Source organism: Pagrus major, chromosome 7 (genome assembly GCF_040436345.1).
Source record: "Pagrus major chromosome 7, Pma_NU_1.0".
Taxonomy (NCBI): Eukaryota; Metazoa; Chordata; class Actinopteri; order Spariformes; family Sparidae; genus Pagrus; species Pagrus major.
In genome coordinates, this window is record NC_133221.1 from 3485903 (window position 1) to 3505272 (window position 19370).

The 19370-nt window shown below is 41.3% G+C and overlaps 1 protein-coding gene across 1 annotated transcript; it reads left to right on the forward strand.

Annotated features, from left to right (window-relative positions):
* The first annotated feature begins 16639 nt into the window (after window positions 1-16639).
* Window positions 16640-17650, forward strand: npbwr2b (neuropeptides B/W receptor 2b). The gene has a single exon (XM_073469426.1). The coding sequence runs from the start codon at window positions 16640-16642 to the stop codon at window positions 17648-17650; it is 1011 nt and encodes a 336-aa protein (XP_073325527.1).
* The last annotated feature ends 1720 nt before the right edge of the window (window positions 17651-19370 follow it).

Here is a 19370-nt window from a genome sequence, read left to right on the forward strand (position 1 = left end):
TGTCAGACTGTCAGAGGCAAAAACAAGCACTCTGGACTTACTTTGATGGTCAAAACGATATTTTAATTCAATTTTAAAAACTTTTAGTGCTCATTAGATCTAGAACTTTACAAACACTTTGTATTTTGACACATATGACAGACAGATACACGAGAGATAGGTCAGCATTTACTCTACAGACTTGATGGAGCAGGATGCAACGGACCAAGGCCAGACTCTGTGTGATCTGCAGATAACTCATTTATCTCTGAAGGGCCCATTTCTCCACCCTGCTGCAGTGAATTAGGAGGTAGAATGGGATTTGTCTGTGTACTGGTGATGATGTTTGCAAAGCTGAAAGACAGCATTTATTTGTCTCTGGGTCAGACACACACAAGAATGGCTGATCTATTTCCTTTTCAGATGGTATCATCTATGGATGCAACGATGTTATGAGTATATTCAGAGTGCTGAACCTGCTGTTCACAGTGCCAACTAAATACCTCCAAGTTCAACATCTAAAAATCACAATAATACAGTGTGTGACAAAGAAAAGCACTTATAATGAAAGATATCTTAAAACACAACGACTGTCTTCTTCCTCCTTGTGGACAGCTGGACCTGCAGCATGGAGCTAATTAGCCCACTGTCATTAGCAGCGTTACCAGGCAACGGGACAGACGAGGCTAATCACCCTGACAGGCAGGCGTGGAGGAGGGAGGGTGGGGGCAGAGTCGGGAGGAAAATATGAGTAGAGACACAAGAAGAAGAAAGAAGACCCTGAAAAAGAGGAGAACAGAAGGAGGAGGGGAGATCTTGGGAAGGAAGATGACTCCTGTTAATAACTCGAGACACCAGGAAGTTATGGACCTTACCAATTCTATGTTCACAGAGCCGGCACATAAGACATTTTACTGACCAATGAATTTAAAAATATGAACACTTTCATTATTAATCTGGATATGAATGTGGTATGATCATCAAATCAATCAAAAGTTTCTCCAGAGTTGCACAAGAACATGGAAGTTTCCTGTCTGTGCAAATCAAGACAAGTTGCAAGTTATCGAGTTATTTAAGACTTTAAGATACACAAAAGGCACGATTTATAAAATGGAAAGATGCAAAGAATGGAAATTAGTGTCATTACTCTGTTGCCATTGCATTTGGCAACCGACATTTACTTCAAAATGATAAGTTACAGCAAAAAAAACAACTTGTCTTGCCAAGTGGTGGTACTGGCAGGAAAATGCCTTAAAACCAGCCTCAAAGCATCAAAATATAAACAACACATATATATTAGTTAAGGAGGAATGCCAACAGTCACTAATACTTCGATTTTAATGAAATAATGCCTCTTCAAGGGATAATGACATCGAAATATACTTCTTTTACGACCTCTTAAGTACCCAATTAAGGAAATAGGAAATAGGAAATTTCATGCTCACAATTTCCCTCAACTACAAAGAACAAGGGCGGCAAAGAAATCTCAACAGGGCCTAAACAGAGCAGAGTTTCTGTCTGACAGTGAGTCAAGGACACCTGGGAGCCAGTCCCCACCTCTCTCACGCCTTCACTAAAGGGTGTCATCACACCCTGATTGGCTGGGAGGGGAACGCCCCAAGACGCTCTCACTGACCAATTAGGAGCCAGTCTCCACATCCTGCAACAGGTGATCTGAATCCACTGCAATCAATCAGAAAACAATTCAAAACTTCAGCCAGTTCAATGTCACTGCTTGGGTCAAGGTGACCATCAGATGTTTTATTTCACATTTAAAGATTAAAAATGGTCTAAACACACTGAGAGACAGAGAAATGTTAGAAGTATTTAATGGTTGAGGGAGGTGGGAGTGAGTGTGAGTCGGGTACTGCAGGGGCTGGAAGGAAAGGGCGTGTGTCTGGGTTTCAAATGCATATTTTCTGTTTGAAGTGTGCGTGTGTTAAGTTGCTTAAAAGTGTTGATGATATATATAAAATGATATATAAAATGATGGATTGCATAAGGCAACAGTCTGATGTTTTTAAAATGGACTTTCAACTTCAATGGAAATTATTTTTGACAACAAGTGTGTTGGTACTGAACTGAACACGCACGTACACACACACACACACACACACACACACACACACACACACACACACACACACACACACACACACACACACACACACACACACACACACACAATTCGTCTCAATTACTGTCTGTTTAGCTTAACGAGACGATAGCAGTGACCAAACAGCAGTGACAGGAACACACAAAGGACGTGAAGTCAATTAATAGCACAGCCACCTCCATCTGCCTTCAGTCCTCCACCTCTGTCCTAATCTGTACACTGTGTTCACTTATATTAATATACAAGTCACACAAAGCAGCAGCATGTCATCACCATGTGGGTGCCAACAGACAATGAACAGCCTCGTCTGCGAGGTCTTTAATGAACAATTAACTGGCAGCATTGAGCACATGAGAAGATCCAAAATGACCAAAAAAACAATGTTACAAGATGCTTTATTTAAAATGAATAATGACAAAAAGATACAGTAATTAAATGCACACTATGTAATCTCTACCACCTGGTAGCGTGGGATCATGGGAGCTGTTGTCTTCAATTTTTAAATAATCACCATTGCTGATAAACTACCTGCATTAATCAGAATGAATCAGGAGGAAATGTTAACGAATGAGGTGATGATTTTCACATTTTGTTTGCCAACTTCCGTCCTCCTCTCTCCTGAAAGTTATAGCGACAGGTGACAGTTTCTCTGGGTTTGAATATTTGTTGGAAACAGTCGGGATAATGCAAGAACACAACTCAACAGACAAATGTGAGGTTGGTTGATTTAATGAAGTGCCTTAAAAGTGTTCAATAAAATCTTGAAATAAATCCTGCAGACCTCCAGCCTTCTGGGGAGATATTTTGGGTACTACGATTTCATGTGACATCATGCCTGCGTATGATGCCACAGAGGGAAAGTGTATATATGAAAACAAGATCAGTCCTAAAATAAAACCCTGGGGAACTCCTAATGTTATTGGAGCTAAAGAACAGACACTGTCACAATAAAGTGACAAATATGCAGGAGAACAACTACAAGACCGTTTAAAAAACAGCTCAGAATCTTTTTCTCTTCTGCTTGATGCACCAATGCTGTCCTTTAAAGGTCCACATCTCTTTTGAAATCAATACCCTAAAGTTGTTTTCTTATGTCTCACTCCTCTCTTTTTAGGAGTTGCTGTCTGTGAACTCGGGACTTTGACGCCCACTATCCTGTGAGAGGTGCCACAGTTTATCTTAACCTGATGCTGTCACTCATTTTCTGTGAGTGGGCTTCTGTCTGTCTTAAAGATAGATGTTTTCTGAGATCCCTGACACCTAAGGTCTCTATCTAGCTTTCATCAGAAACTGTTGTCAGTTTAGCTCCTTGATGGATAGAACCCCCCCAAAAAAGGAAAAGTCAGTGATGAAAATTTACTTCAATGTGACACAAAACAACAAGTGTAGTGGAGTGTTATCCAGAAACAACTGATGCAATCGCCAGAAGTAAAAAGCTAACATTAACCGCTATAATTTAATGACATCGGCGTCTACATCACCACTACTAAGCTTCTTTCTATACTATCCCATACATACTTTACTGTAAATTCAGTTTAAAATAGTTTCGAACTAAAGTCCACCTTTTAAAGAAGAACTAGTGAGCAGATGAGTCTTTTTGTTCGGCGTAATGACCATTTTTTAAGATCTGGTGAGTGTCACAAAATAAAACAGGAAGTAAAGCAACACAAACATAACCTAAGATGCAAGATGAGACGTGACAGCTCTTAACCGCCTACGACCGAAAGAGGACTTCCACATGATTGATGTGGAAATCATTGAGGTGAAGTTATGACAATATTTTCAATTATCTTCTATTAAAGACATTCTGCAGTGAGTCAGACTGGGATCAATAATTAGCTTTGATTTGATAAAAGGAGATTATGTGAATAGGAAGTCTTTCCACAGCATTAGGTACGTCGACTGCAGTCTTATAATAATAAAGCCTATACATCCCAATATCCCTACCTGTCATTCTCTGCCTTGTCAATTATAATTAATCAAAACATAATTAAAGAAGCCAAGCGACCTGGCGCTGTGAATGACTCATGGATGTGTCGTGAGTGTACCATGAGCCGAATGTGAATGAGCCCTTTCCTGACTGTGAGCTGGGCCCCCGACAGCGTTTCAATGTGGCCCAAGGCAGGAAATGAGAAGCAAATAGGCACAAAAAAGCCCAGCGTAGACTCAAGGTAACTCAAGAAAGGGCGTGTGACATTACAGTGATATGTGTTCTTCCTCATGATAAAAGTGGAGAGCTGCACCCTGCTGCACAAATGAACGAGACTGAGGATGTCCTGGATGGAAGAGACGTCTGAGAGTCTTTTTTTTAATGCAGAGCTTCAGGTATAATAATACACTATACCTGAGGGAACATAATGTGACTGTTGAGAGAACACAAGGTGCTTTCAGTTAATGCAAAGTCTATTTGTGTCCAGTGTGGTTTGCCATAATGAACATCACAATCGCAATAAGCCTGACTATGATAATGATCAGATGTAACTACTCCCAGAACCGCTGCTGTGCTCCTAAGATCGACAGTCACACAATGTGGACAGGACTGTGACGTCTTACTTTGATTTTCTAGATGATACTTGAGTTTCTTTGGGAAATCTTTTCTCTGCTGAGCCATGTTGCCTGAATTTCTACTGTGGGAAACCAGAGCTCCTGGAACCCATTGTTGGGAAGATCGTTTCCAACCACAGATGTTAAGTCCCACAGCTGTTCGTCAGGCTCATAGGACCCAAATGCAGACACTGAGGCAGGCAGGATGGAAAAAAATGACTTTACTAAGGCCAGGCATGAGAAAGCAGTCCAAACAAGCAAATAAACCCAGAGGGCCGAGGAATGTAGGCGGATCATAAACAGGCAACAGGTCAAAACACAGATAGTAGATATCAGGCCGAACATCAGCAGAGTTCAAGCTCTCAGCTTGCCAAACGGACAAAGAGCTGGTGAGATACAGTAAATGAGAAGCAGGTGTGTCTGCAGGTGTTTTGAGAATGTGAAGTCTGGTGGGAAAGTATGATGGCAACTGGTGGACAGGTGGAGAAAAGGAAAACTTCCTGAGAAATGTGTGGGCCTGGGGGAGTGAGAAGTGACTGAAAGCAGAGACATAATGATAATAATAGAAGGAGCAAGTCCGACTGACAGAACCGATGTGACAGAACGGGCTCGATGTGTGACAGGCGTTTGCAAACAGGAGAAACTGGCCACTTGGTTCGGTAGCTGAAGGCATCCACTGGCTATCGGTTCATCTCTGATAAGAACAGAATATGGCAGAACCCATTTTCCTCCCGAACCAGCCACACTATTCTTTGTGTTATGATGTGTCATCACTCATTAGAGTTTGAAGGTGTCGGCTGCCAGTTGAGTAAATTATCTTCTCCTCTTATTTTTCATTTAGGCAGGAAAGTCATTGGCAAAATGACAACCACTGTCTGAAAGTTAGATTAGGCATCCGTGGACAGGAGATAACAATATTTAAAGAAAATGAATAATTACTACTGAATAAATACTCGGTGACGTGTGACTTTGCTGTGCTTAACTAATCTATATAAATCATCGGAAAATGTCTGTGTGGATGAGTGACCATCGCTGGTGTTGCCATCAGCAGCACTACCATCTGTTACCATCTGTTATCATTATAGACAATAATGGCAAAGACTCTGCTACACTTCCTCTGGTGAGGAAGCATTGCAAGAACAATGTTGGTCCACTTCAGCTGTGTAATGCAAGCCAAACTGCCGATATGTGTTTCCACCACTGCCTGACAGCAGCTGATAGCAGTGCTTAGCTGTGCTGCTGTGGTCCTGCTTGGTAGCATCGTCAACCACTGCCAAACCATGACGTCTCCTCCACTTGGGTGATTCCTCGGAGGCTAAACTCACTGTTTGTGTTGGTGGTAGAACGAAAGCTCTTTTAAAGTCTCTCTAAATTAGCTCTCAGTACTTTTGTAGCTTCTGCCTGAATTTCTGTGGTTTGGAGTTTAGTTCGAGTTCCTGTTTGTACATTAAGATATCAGCCTTATTTTACCGTTTACTGATCACTTTCAGCTGTATTGGAGCTGTGTCACTGCTGCTTCACATTAAATGGTTTCCACTGCTTTTATCTTGGAGATGGGTGCGGCTTGCCTGGGGCCAATTACAACTGATTATCTAATATAGGGCGGATTTGATACATTGATTTTCTATTATGCTTTTTGGGGTTTTGTCTTTCCTTTATTGTGTTATGTAGCATTTCTGTGTCCACGCCAAAGGGAGAAAACACTGCTCCTGCACTGCCTGAAACGCCTGGTTTGGAGTCGAGCATTTACTTCCGTAACTTATGTGCGTCACAATGTAACAGGCATTATATAAATATATATATATGTATGTATGTATGTATGTATGTATGTATATATATATATATATATATATATATGTATGTATATGTATGTGTATATGTATGTATGTATATATATATATATATATATATATATATATATATATATATATATATATATATATATATTTATATACTCCAGTCAGTCAGCAGACATAAAGTTGCTACTACTGTAGGCGTTATTTTAGATCACACTACCTTGCTCGGCATGACCTGCCCTACTCTGCCTAAGTAAACTTAACTTATTTCACTTTAACAGTCCAATAAAATCTGTTTCGGAGCAAACATTTTTTGGTGAGAAATAAGCAATATAGTTACAGTTACAGTTTTCACTGTACATATATATATATATATATATATATATATATATATATATATATATATATATATATATATATATATATGTAAAAAATATATGTAAAAAAACAACATTACCATGTAATGCTTTCGTGACTCTGTACAATCAGACTGCAGAAATGTCAACACAATAGCACCGTAATGATAAGTCATTTATGATGTACGATGAAGTTGCTAACCTGCTACATACAACAGTAATTGTAGGAAAATGTCATTCTTGTTGTTGTTTCTCTAATGATCCATCTGGCCGAGCTGTGGCAATTATCGTTATTCTGGGTATATACCTTGGGCTGAATTGCGGCTCTTAGCAGCAGCTGATTGCAGTCAGTCTGAGTCTTCTACTTTTCAACCTCCGTCATTTCTCCAGTAACTTACTTTCTTGTAAACCTTCATCTCGCCTTCAGTTTCTTTCCATTTTTCCTCACATGCAGTATATGTTCTCTTCTTTTTAATCTCTTGATCCCTATCTCAGTATCTCCATCACTCTTTTACCAGCTGTCAATGCTGCTTTTTTCACCTCTATCCACATTTCCAATTTTATTTGATTTCGCATGCTGTATAGAGTGAAAACGTTGCATCAACCGTGTTCCCAGCATGTCTGTGCAATGCCAAATGAATCAAAACATAAAAAAGTCCACATAATATAAAAACCTAACACTCCTCTCGCTTTTTTTTCCTCACTCGTTCCCTCCGTTAACCTCAGACCCTCTCTCAGCAGAAAGTAAATTGCTTTTCAGCTAAATTGAGTTCAAACGCCTATAAACAACTGACACTTAGGCATGAGAGTTTAAAATCCACCCTCAGTGTGTGCATCTGTGTGTCTCTGTGTGCATGTGTCACACTGAGCACTTAGCACCTGAAAGCTCGTCCTGCCACCGTCCCCATGTGAAATATTACCACTTTTTCGCTCACACACACACATTACACATAATTCATACCGCCGTACACACACAAGGCCGACGTACGAGCGCAAACAGCTTCCTTGCATGTACAAATCTGTATCATCCCTGCATCTGTTTCATGCAGAATCTTCTTCTCATTTGGTATAAATAATGTATTTATCACTTTCAAATTTACTGAGTAATCCCCATACAATATAACCAGTCATCATCAACATTTAACAGAACATAGAGTTTTGTATATGAGCTTGTGGATGACTTAAACTAACCAGCATGCTATTATGTTTAATTTCATCATGACTTTTTCATATTTTGCTCTTTGACTTGAGAATTGTTCCTGTCAGACCAGCTCTTCATGCTGACTAAATTAGCCCTGTGTCTTTCCATCCTTAGTCCCACTACTTCATCATTTTCACAGAATACAGGAAACGAAATGAAGATGGTAATTGGATGCATATAACATAAAAGATCAGTGGTTAGCCAGCATGGTCCTGGTTTTTCTGTGAGGCATCAGTGTCTTCGGTCTGCTGAGGCTTCCTCCCAGTCCAAGGACATGTATGTCAGGTGACCTGGAAAATGTAAAGGTCCCTGTATGTGGAAGTGTGATTGAGCCTGTCTAACACATGGGTGTGACCTACTGATAATAGTTAATGTCCCCTGTTCAATGTCTGCTGGGACAGAAACTGACACCTGAACAGAACAAATAATTTAGGAAATGTCCATTATTGAGGTTCTAAAATGCAATCCATTAAAAAAAAAAAAAAAAAAAACCTTTTTAAATTAACTTAATTAAAGCTCCTACTTGTAAGAAAATTGATTCCCCACTGCTAAATGCACTCCATTACACTGCTAAATGAAGTTGATCCAAACCAAGTAAATTGAATTGGCCCAACAAAACTGAGGGAAGACACTCACTGGGGTGTGTGTGGCCACCATCGGGCTCACAGGCCATCATCAAATAACAGAACATACAAAAGAGGCAACTGTATTTGTATCTGTACAAGCTCCTCCTCTGTTTTCTTGGTTAGCAGGTCAACATGTGACAAGTCCCGCCCCAATAAAATGATTGGTTGCCTTTTCTGAGAATTTCAACGAGAAACACTTGGATTTATCGAACAAAAAAAAGTTGCAGCGTTCCAAAAAGACACTCGTTGCAACACTTTTTCTCTACGCAGCTGCAAACACTCTTGCCAAACATCTGAAAAAGACACTTGTGCTCAGTGAAAAACAGAGTTTACAACAGCAAGGCCACTGTCTCCCGGGAGTAATCCTGTTTCTAGCTGGAAAGACAGTGTACAAAAGCTTCATAAATCACTGCACAGTCTTCCCCAGAGATAAATTAAGTTTGTCCTAACTTTTGACATGATTCTAAGGAGAGACTTGCTTTTGGATGCAGGCCCAGATTTTTATTGTCTCGAAAGGGGAAATTGTATTTGCAGCAAGATTGCATAACTGAGTGTTTGTCGACAGTCTGAAATAAGAAAAAACATTGTTTAAAATTTGAATTTTTGGCAAATGTGCCACTCACCAAGCTTTAATCCAAAGCATGTGGTGTAGCAAGTCACTAAGCAGGATGGGGCTTTGTGAATTAAGTAAACTGGACTTTGTAAGTAAGGTTAGGGTTTTAAACACTCAATCCACCGATAAATTCCCTCAAATGAGCCATCAGGGCTTCCGTAGGGATGTGATGTCACAACTATACAGTCACCGCCCTCAGCCACACCCCCGGCACAGCCGTGGTGGCGGAAACATACTAAGTGGTGTCTGCTCAGGCCTGTGAAAACTAACCAATCAGAACAGACTTGGTTTATTGGGCGGAGGTCCTCATGTAGACAGGAAGTTGGACAGAGCATTCAAACGGAAGGGGACAAGAGGTGTTGCAGCAATCGAGCATATGAGATCATTATAAACATTAAAGCATGAAAACATTTTGTAGAGGCAGGTTCACTTTTTTTTTTTCTTTATTTAATTTATTGCCCTGCAAGGTTAGAGATGGAAGACTTGAATGTGGAGTACAAAAGATTTGTCGGCCGACTACTGTCTCTGTATAACTCGCTGTCCTCGTCTTGTCTGCTGCTCATACCTCTCATGGTCCTGTGAACACATAGCTGAATATGAGCATCTGTCCAGATGTCATTCTGTTATTGCTAAGCTTTCCAAGTATGATGATCTACTGGCTCTTAGATCCGAGCACCCGGCAACGCGGGGATGTTTCCGGGACTATTGACGGTGGTTTGTTTGGAATCTCTGTAATCGTTTAGCAACCGTATCAGCGCTCGTTTTATTTTTGTATCATTTACCTCCAATAATCAGCAGCTGGTTTAATGACATGGAATTCATTGTTTTATTAGGCTTTTACCGGCCATTTATTGGTATATTACTGGTCTTGTATGGATTTTTTCATGTTGACTATACTCACTGGAGGAGACTGAAGCATTGAGTGTGTCCTCTGCTGCTAACGTAAGCAGACTGGAGCCTGATTCATCATCGCTGGCCCACCTCTGGGTCCATGTCAGGACATGTATATTCTCTGGAAGTCTACCTCTGTGCTCATGGATTACAGAGGGGGGTATTTTGGGAAACCAGAATGGTCTGGTCTTGGGGGGTATGCTGCCATTGGAGATTTTATCCAGCAAGTGCTCCTCAATGCTTCACCAACTTTTTTGTCACGTTGACACATTGAAATTGAAAAAGTAACTTGGACCGTTCCTCAGTATGAGGTCACGGCTAAAGAAAAATCATGTTCAAGTGACAAAATATGTTTTTTTGTAATTTCGGAGAGGTGATCGTTCCAAGATAACAGAAATATTTTTATGTTCACGATCAACAGTAATCCTGTTTCTAGTTGGAAAGGCAGTGTACAAAAGCTTCATGAATCACTGCAAAGTCTTACCCTGAGATAAATTAAGTTTGTCCTAACTAAGTTTCCCAAGGAGAGACTTGCTTTTAAATGCGGGCCCAGATTTGTATTGTCTCCAAAGGGGAAATTGTATTTGCAGCGAGGTTGCATAAAAAATACAAATCGTGTTCAAGTGACAAAATATGTTTTTGCTAATTTCAGAGAGCAAAGGAGTACGTTCTGGAAAGAAATCACACCGAGAAGATAGAAAAGGCACGGTGTGAATGTACGCTTACACTCCCCATTCAGCGCACACACTCGGCAGGTCAGCGTGTTATGTGATGGCAAAGTGAAGTCGATCCATCAGCTGTTGTTGACAGGGCTTTTAAGACTGATATATACACAGTTCAGGGTTTGAACTCTCAACACCTTCAGCACATGAAAACACATATTTCACTTTGACTGAGCACTTTCACGTGTATCTTTTCCTCCGGCTGCATTTCATAAATGTTCAGCTGTAAATTTGAGGTCACCACTCAGTCAACATGAACTCAATCTTAAGGTGAGCAATCAAATTAAGGCTAAAACATTCTGTGAACCTGACCCAGCTCGATGGGTCCTTGAATCTTTGTGCTCTTCTTCTAGGTGCTTTGGTTTCCACCCACACTCCCACATCAAGACATTCAGATTACAATTGATGAAGTAGGAAGTCTAAATTGCTTGTAGGCGTGAATGTGTTTGTCCGTTGCCTTGCCTCTCCTCCACTTTGTGAATGGTGCCCACGTCTCTCGCTCCATCTCCTTCCCGCTGTGTGAATGTTTTATTCATTTAATGTGTGTTTGTATAGGGAAGTAGCTCAATGTCCTCCTGATTCATATTTTAAATATAAGTTAGATGATGCATAGGGTATATGGTTAGCCTGGGTTTCTATGTTTTCTTTTTCTACAGTTTTTTCTGTTTACTCTGTACACACATTGCAGTTTATCCTGGAAAAGGGTCATTGGATTTAATTCAATTATTTATGTAATCTTGTAACATGTAATTATTTGCTATCGATCAATATGTCACTGCATCAGTGTCACCCAGAGCAATGGCTGCTGCAGAATATTGATTCTGACCAGATCTGGTGGTCGGTATCGATTATCACACCACTTTGCAGGAAATACTCCCTCTCTGACAAGGTACCTTTTAATAAATGTCACTGAATGCAAATGTCATGTCTAAATAATTCAGTGTCTCTGTCGAACCGCAACAGCTGTCCATTTCAAACTTGGCTCGACATCTACATTTACTTTAAAAAGAGGCTGCACTTATGACTGACGCTGGCTTTTCCTTTGCTGCTCAGTGGATGGCAGCTGAAGAATGTGTCTGCCGGATGTGAATGTGTATGTCAGTGTAAGAGAGAATTAAACAGCGTGTATTGAAAAGTGTGTTGTATACTTATACCACTCCCTGGAAAATGCATGTACTGTAGCTGCTTTATGATTTACTGCATTGTGTCTTCTCTCACTGCCAGGAACGCTCCTGGAAAGAAGTTATAACTACTGTGCTGACACCAGATCCCAATGTTTCCTTTCATCTCAGTAACATCATTGGACACAATAGATTTCGTCCTTGTCACCTACAAGGAATGTTTGGCTTTCACCTCCCGAGTGAAGCTGCTCACCTCTCAGCACTTCAGTTTTAGTTACAGTGTGTCTTAATGCTAATATAAGATAACATACATTTGAAGCAGTGTCATCAACGTAATTAGCTATATTTGACAAATGTTATTCCGCCTGGATTAATCTTTTCAACAATACAAGTTAAGTTTCGTTCTTGACGGTGGAGGTGGTTAAGCAAAGCGATTTAAATACAATCCCAAAACTCACCTTTTTTTTTTTTGACATTTAACTCAAACGGTTTTTAGCATCTAACCCAATTTAGTTGCTAAACACACTACAAGTCCGTAAACTTTGTCTCTATTTTCTCTTTTTCCTCCCAAATTACAGAGTTCTTGTCAGGAAACTCTTTTCTCCGCCTCTCTCTATACTTCCTCCATTCTCTTCTACTTATCCTCCACATTTTATCCTCTTCTTCATCTGATCCTGTCTTCCTTGGGACTTGGTGGACTTGATGCGGAGAGATCCTCCTCTCTCTTTCAGCCTGAAGACCAAAATAGGTTATAATAGTTGTTACCCACATGAATGTTTGGATGATCTGACACCCACTGGTAGGAAGACAACATGCCAACAGCACAACACAAGGGGTTGCTTTCCAGTAGAATATAAACAATATCTTTACGATGTGTTTAATTCATTTCAGTTTCAGTTCGAAGAGTTTCCACAGTCAGGATTGTGAGGGAGAAGGCAGTAAATACAGAACAGACTGTGGGTGAGTGACAGGTTCAGAGTAAAGAAAAATAAGAATTGCTGAGCTGGAAGCAGAGGTGTTGAAAAGAAAAGTGTAAATCTCAAATATTGTGCTGAGGTGAGGGATCAAAGTGTGTGCGACTGGCGGCTTAGAGAAGGTGAAGAAAGTAGAAAGAGGGGGATTAAGGAACAAAGTGTTTACTGTACAGCAAGCATGTGAAACGCTGAACTGACTGCCCTCTGATGAATCATGAATCCTGATGAAAGCAATGATCCTTTTGTTGATTTCATCCCATTTAATCCACTTCAGTGGCGAGGAGAATGAGATTAAAGGGAAGAGGAAGGTTACAAGGAGGATTCATTAAAGCCGAAGGCGACTGAGCCGAGAGAAAATAGTCACGTTAAAAAGGAGAATTACTTTTTCTTTCCTGCAAACTACGTATAATTTTCAGCAATCATAATATCTATAAAGATCGGAATGATTTTACTAATTTAACTGGGATGTACTGAAATAACTGAACCCTCCTCAGGTCAAGCACAAGCGAACAGGTCAGACAAAGACGTTACCGACAAGTCTCTCGTCCATTTCGCTCTGATATCGCATAATTACTGCAGTTGCAGACGGGCGAATTTATCCAGGGAGCTGCTCAACAGACATTGATATTACCGTTGACAGCTTGGATAATATTCTTAACATCTGTCCTTGTTTGACAGGCAGGTAAGTTGACTCAAAAAGGCCCGCAGTCAGATAAAACAGGCAAATGACATGTCATGTCTGGGCTATGGTTCAAAGGGAAATAAAAGCGTGAACCACATGACGTCTCTTTTTCAGGCTGTCATCTGATGTGACAAAAAAATGAAAGGAGGAAAACAAGAGCTGGAAACGACAATAAGAAAGGCACATGCACGGAGGAAGGCGAGTTCAGATTTGATGTGTGTCGTTTCAGACAAAAGCAACTCTGTCTTCCACACTGTGAAAAAAACCATCACGTCTAAAACTTCCTGCCAATCTTTCATGGATGTGATTGAAAATGTCCCTGATGACATGTTGAATGTTTGATTTGCATAGAAGATGAGTCACGAGTGCAGCTGAGTTCACTGAGCGACTGACTGAGTGAACTCAGCTGCTGAAATTAAATAATGGGTTTAAAAAGGCTCTTCTGCCTCGTTAGAAACCCAAAACCAGCAGCTTTTTTTTGGGTCAAATATCAGCAAACCTGCACTGTTTTAATAATGTTGTGATACGGGTATGACACTGGCGCCGAAATCCAGAACAACAGCCATCGTTCTCTGTGAAAGGAAACAGGTTACAAACGTTTTATAGCCACTCTTTCAAATCTCAAGTGATGTGTGTGTTACTCCAAAGATACATTTAAGGTAGATTACACTTTAAAGGGCCACTCCGTAAGGAAAAATGAGAAAAAACAACCCCCGATAATGTCATTTCGATGTCATTGTTATGTCAGCACTTAAACCTTTGTACGATTTTTTTAAGCTGATATGAGTTGCGTTATGGATCCTTCATGGAAGTGCGATGCTAAATGACTGAAGAACCCCTTTAGTTTGAGAGAATGACTTACAAAAAGGCTAGACTTTCTTCGGCTCGGCAGACACAGAACAATATTATAACTCGGACTCATGTGTCTGGCAAGCAGATGAATTTATGTATTTATTTATTTTATTTTGCTACCCACCAACTCTTGGGGAAAATATCATATTAGTCATGAACTGTTGGTGCCGTGCAGACAGCAGGCAGTGGGTTAATCAGAGGATAGTCATTTTGCTTACCCTTTTCCTAAATAAGCTATTTCACAATGAGCAATAAAACACATACCAAAGGCCAGTATAACAGCTGGATGTATGAACAGTAAACTGTAGGGGAACTGTAAAATAAAAGATGTTGTAAGGAAACACACACCCTAGAATCTGAGGATGGAGATGTGAGGCAGTGCTGCGTGATGGACAGGTGCTTTCTGCAGAGCGCAGCGCTGAACTGCCAAAGACATGTCCAAAAGTAGCGTTACAGCAGAAGAAAGCTCTCTGATGACGTCAGCCGGTGCCTTCGAGGAGTGAGTGTGCGTGTGTGTGTGTTTGTGTGTGTGTGTGTGTGTGAGTGAGTGAGAGAGAGAGAGAGAGAGTGAGAGAGAGAGAGACTGGAGAGCAGCGCGTCTCCCTCAGCGGTTAGACCGGAGGAGAGGGACTTTAGCGGGGACACAGAGGAGGGTAAAACCCGCATGAACTCACTTTCTGCACTTTATAATCCGTTAATACTTTCTTCAGACACATTTTGATCCGACATCGACAGATTATACAGTAAGTCGTCTCAGCTCACATTTTATAGCAGCTCATATTTGAATGTGGTTAAACCAGGACGCGACTTTAACAGAGTGATTATTTGACTTCATATGCGTTTTTTTTTACGTTTGCCTCACACATTTGCTTATTTTGCATGACTTTGGAAATAAACATGAGATCATTTTAACATCAGGGAATTATAATGCATGGCTAAAGCATATGGCTTTAAATGATAAAGTGCTTTTGTGATGTGTACTCATGATAGATGTCTTTTAGACAAAGCGTTAGTAGTTTTAAGTCAGATCCAGTTCTGCCCGGACTTTGTGTCCCTTTTCATAAACTTACGCTATTTATAGTATATTTAGGTAAGGTACACCCACTCTATCTCCAGTGATGTTTATAAAATGTGTGCAAGGCAACTAATTGATGTCCACATCTCTCTGCTGTCTAGATTTCGGAATGCGCCACTCGTGCGTAAAACCCTGACGCCGTCTCCAAAGCGCGCAGGAAGCACCGAGGACACACCACCACCACCACCACCACCCGAAACCATAAACAACCATCATAAACCTGATCGTGGACGCGTTCAACCTTTAAAAAAAAAAAAATCATTTTGAATCTGCCATCCGGGGGGAGGAGAGAGTCAGAGGAGGAAGGAGGGGAAGGATATATTGTGGGAGGACAAACGCAATAAGGGCAGGATGAGATTTTTTTTCACTTCATAATGGGAAAGTGATGGAATGAATCCGCACGGAGGTGAAGGAAGTCTCACATGTTTTTTAAAGACCTGGAGATGGAGGTTCAACCCTGAAACAGAGCTGATGGTGGAGCGCTCATCTCAGTGAGCATGAAGCAGGGCGTCTGGAGCGGACTGGACACTGAACGCATCCAAATTTTCCCGCGGACGAAACCTGAGTTTGAGATTTTCCCTGGAGGACTTTAATCCAACTGGATGATTAATTATGCATGATTTCCTTACACCACTCTGTGACTGTCTGTACAGTGAGTAGGGAGGGAAGAGTGCATGGGAACAGCTCATGCATTCCCACGTTTTTTTCTCTCTTTGTAACATCCTAGAAACTGAAACAACTGTGAAATTACTGACTGTAAATTAACTCTGAGCTGCTGGTGGTCCCTGGACCTCTTCTGATGCTACAGATTGGTCTCATCTCAGTGGTCTGCCAGGCTGAGCTCCTCTCCGGTGATGTAATGGAGGGTAATCCCACTTTACCTTAACTTTTTCTTTGTTTTTTTTTTGCCAAACTGTGCATATCCAACTTTTTAGGCTCAGATACAAATAGCTGATGCATCCCATGTAAGAACATGTCTAGGAAGGAAGACAAAGACACTAATGTTTCTCTAATAGACTAATTTTTTTTTTCAAAATCGGTGGATATTCGTCTCTTAGTTTGACAGCGTCCACCTTGCTTTCTCTTTAAACATGGAGAATGTGACTATCCCCAGCGAGCCACTGCCAATCTGCAACGACTCTGTAGACTTCTACTCCCTCACGTCAGGAAACGGCACTGACCTGAACTGCACTCCCCCCATTTACCCCTACCCCGACTTTTACGTCATCCTGCCAATCATCTACTCTGTGATCTGTGCAGTGGGACTGACAGGCAACACGGCTGTCATCTACGTGATCCTCAAAGCCCCCAAGATGAAAACTGTAACTAATATGTTCATCCTGAACTTGGCCATCGCTGACGATTTGTTCACGTTGGTGTTGCCCATCAACATAGCCGAACACTTGCTGCACTACTGGCCTTTCGGTGAGGTTTTGTGCAAAGTCATCCTCAGCATCGACCACTACAACATCTTCTCCAGTATCTATTTCCTGACGGTAATGAGCATCGACCGCTACCTGGTTGTTCTGGCCACGGTGAGGTCCAAACGCATGCCTTACCGCACCTACCGAGCCGCCAAAATAATCTCACTGTGTGTCTGGATCCTCGTTATCCTCATCGTCATGCCTTTCACTGTTTTTGCTGGCGTCTACGTTAACCCGATCGACGAAAGGAAGAGTTGCGTGCTCAGCTTCCCCATCCCTGAGAGTTTGTGGTTCAAGGCGAGCCGGATCTACACGCTCATCCTGGGCTTCGCCATCCCGGTCTCGACCATCTGTATCTTATACACCATGATGTTATACAAGCTGAGGAACATGCGGCTCAACAGCAATGCCAAGGCGCTGGACAAAGCCAAGAAGAAAGTCACCATCATGGTGTTTATAGTCTTGGCTGTGTGCCTGTTCTGCTGGACGCCGTTCCATCTCAGCACCATCGTGGCTCTGACGACCGACCTGAGGACCACGCCGCTGCTGATCGGGATCTCCTACTTCATCACCAGCCTGAGCTACGCCAACTCCTGCCTCAACCCGTTCCTCTATGCCTTCCTGGACGACAGCTTCAGGAAGGCCTTCAAGAAGATGTTGGAATGTAGACCAGCCTGAATGTACAATTAAACGTCACATTAAACATGTCGGAGAGGTCGATAGAGACTTACTGAGGGAGGATGGACTGAGATGGAAAAATGGGATGAGAAAGATCAACTCAGACGTCAAATCTGATTTCCTCTGATTTGATGTGATTGGTTTGTTAAAGCTGCACTGGGCAAACTGCACATTGTTTGCACAGGGTAGCAAGAGGGAGCTTTCTTTTATTCATCTTTCATACATAGAAAACATGTAAAATTATGTCTAAACTGCACACAACAATGTTAACGTGACAAAAACCCTGTCATTTTATGCTTTATACAACAGTAAACCAAAGTGATGAGAGAGGAGTCTGTGAGTCCAGTCAGAGCTGTTTGGGCATCACTCTTGACTTTAAATTCATCACTTCCTGTGGGCGGAGAAGATCTTGTGCCAGCAAGTCAATGAGAAGCTGGACTGTTTGCCTAGTGCAGCTTTCTATGACTCTGAGAGAGCAGTGAGAGGATGTTGTCAGTTGACAGAAATGGGCAATATTGCTTGCAATATGGACTGATAACAGTGACATAAAGGACTATAATGGTTTTCAATGTGCAACAGTTTGTTACACTGTAAGTGTCGGCAGAACGTGATAACATCTGATAAAACATGATTGTTTTCCAGGTGAGGACAGCAAATTAAACCAACCTTTTTTAGGTGAAGGTAAAAAAAAGAATCCAATTAGGAGGCAGCGAGTCGAGATGGATCGCTGCAAATAATCGTGACCTTCACCGGACTCCATCTGAACTCAGAGGACCGAGGAACACCTCTGAGGGCTCGAACATCTGCTGCGTGGAGACAATACAGTTCAACACAGCGTCACCGATTTGCATGCTGCCAATCAAATCAACGTCATGGGAACAGTCAGGGTTGGAGGGTTACAGGTGTTATAATTCATTTTGTGACGTTACAAAAAACTGGAGGAAAAAAAGTACTTTTTAAACTCAAAAGTGGTTGATGACATTGAAATATTGTGCGATCATGTATGCAAACACTTAATCTGCCTTTAAATTACGCTGTGTTTTGAGCAAGTAACTCTCAATCAAACCAAATCATATATATTTTGCGGATTGCAGGAGGTTTTAGAGTTCTGGTACTTTGAGTGGTGGCGTTGTTTGGATGAAGAGCGTCTCCGGTACACTTTATTTTTCCCAGGATGGGATGTAATCGTTAAAGGAATGAAAAAAGGAACCTTACCAACCCTGACAACAGTACTGTAGGCCTGTCAGAAGACAGCCGTGGGACAGGAGGGCTATGTAAAATTGTATTCTGTGTTTCTCTTCATGTGTTTTTTTTTCCATGAGCTTTTGTCGCCCCCTGTTGTCAACAGGGAGGTGTTACCTGTAAATGCAGCCAGAGCCTATTACAGTGCCAAGACACTGCTGAGGGGAGTCACACAACAGTTGTCACACAGCTTGTCTCAGTGTCTATCACATCCACATCTATAAACATTGTGTACATTTTCTCCTTTCACTTATCACTCGTAGATATTTATGAAAAGAGTCTTTTGATATCTGTCTTGCACCTCGTGTCTGGACAGTTAGAAAGATTTGTAAGTATATCTGCAATCGAATGAGATTCACATGCATACTTTGCAAATACAGTTTCAGTCTCCATGTAGTGTCAGAGGCTTCACTATGTAAAATCACGATATAAATAAAAGAATACACGTCTGTAAAATGAAAAGATACTTGCAGAAAAC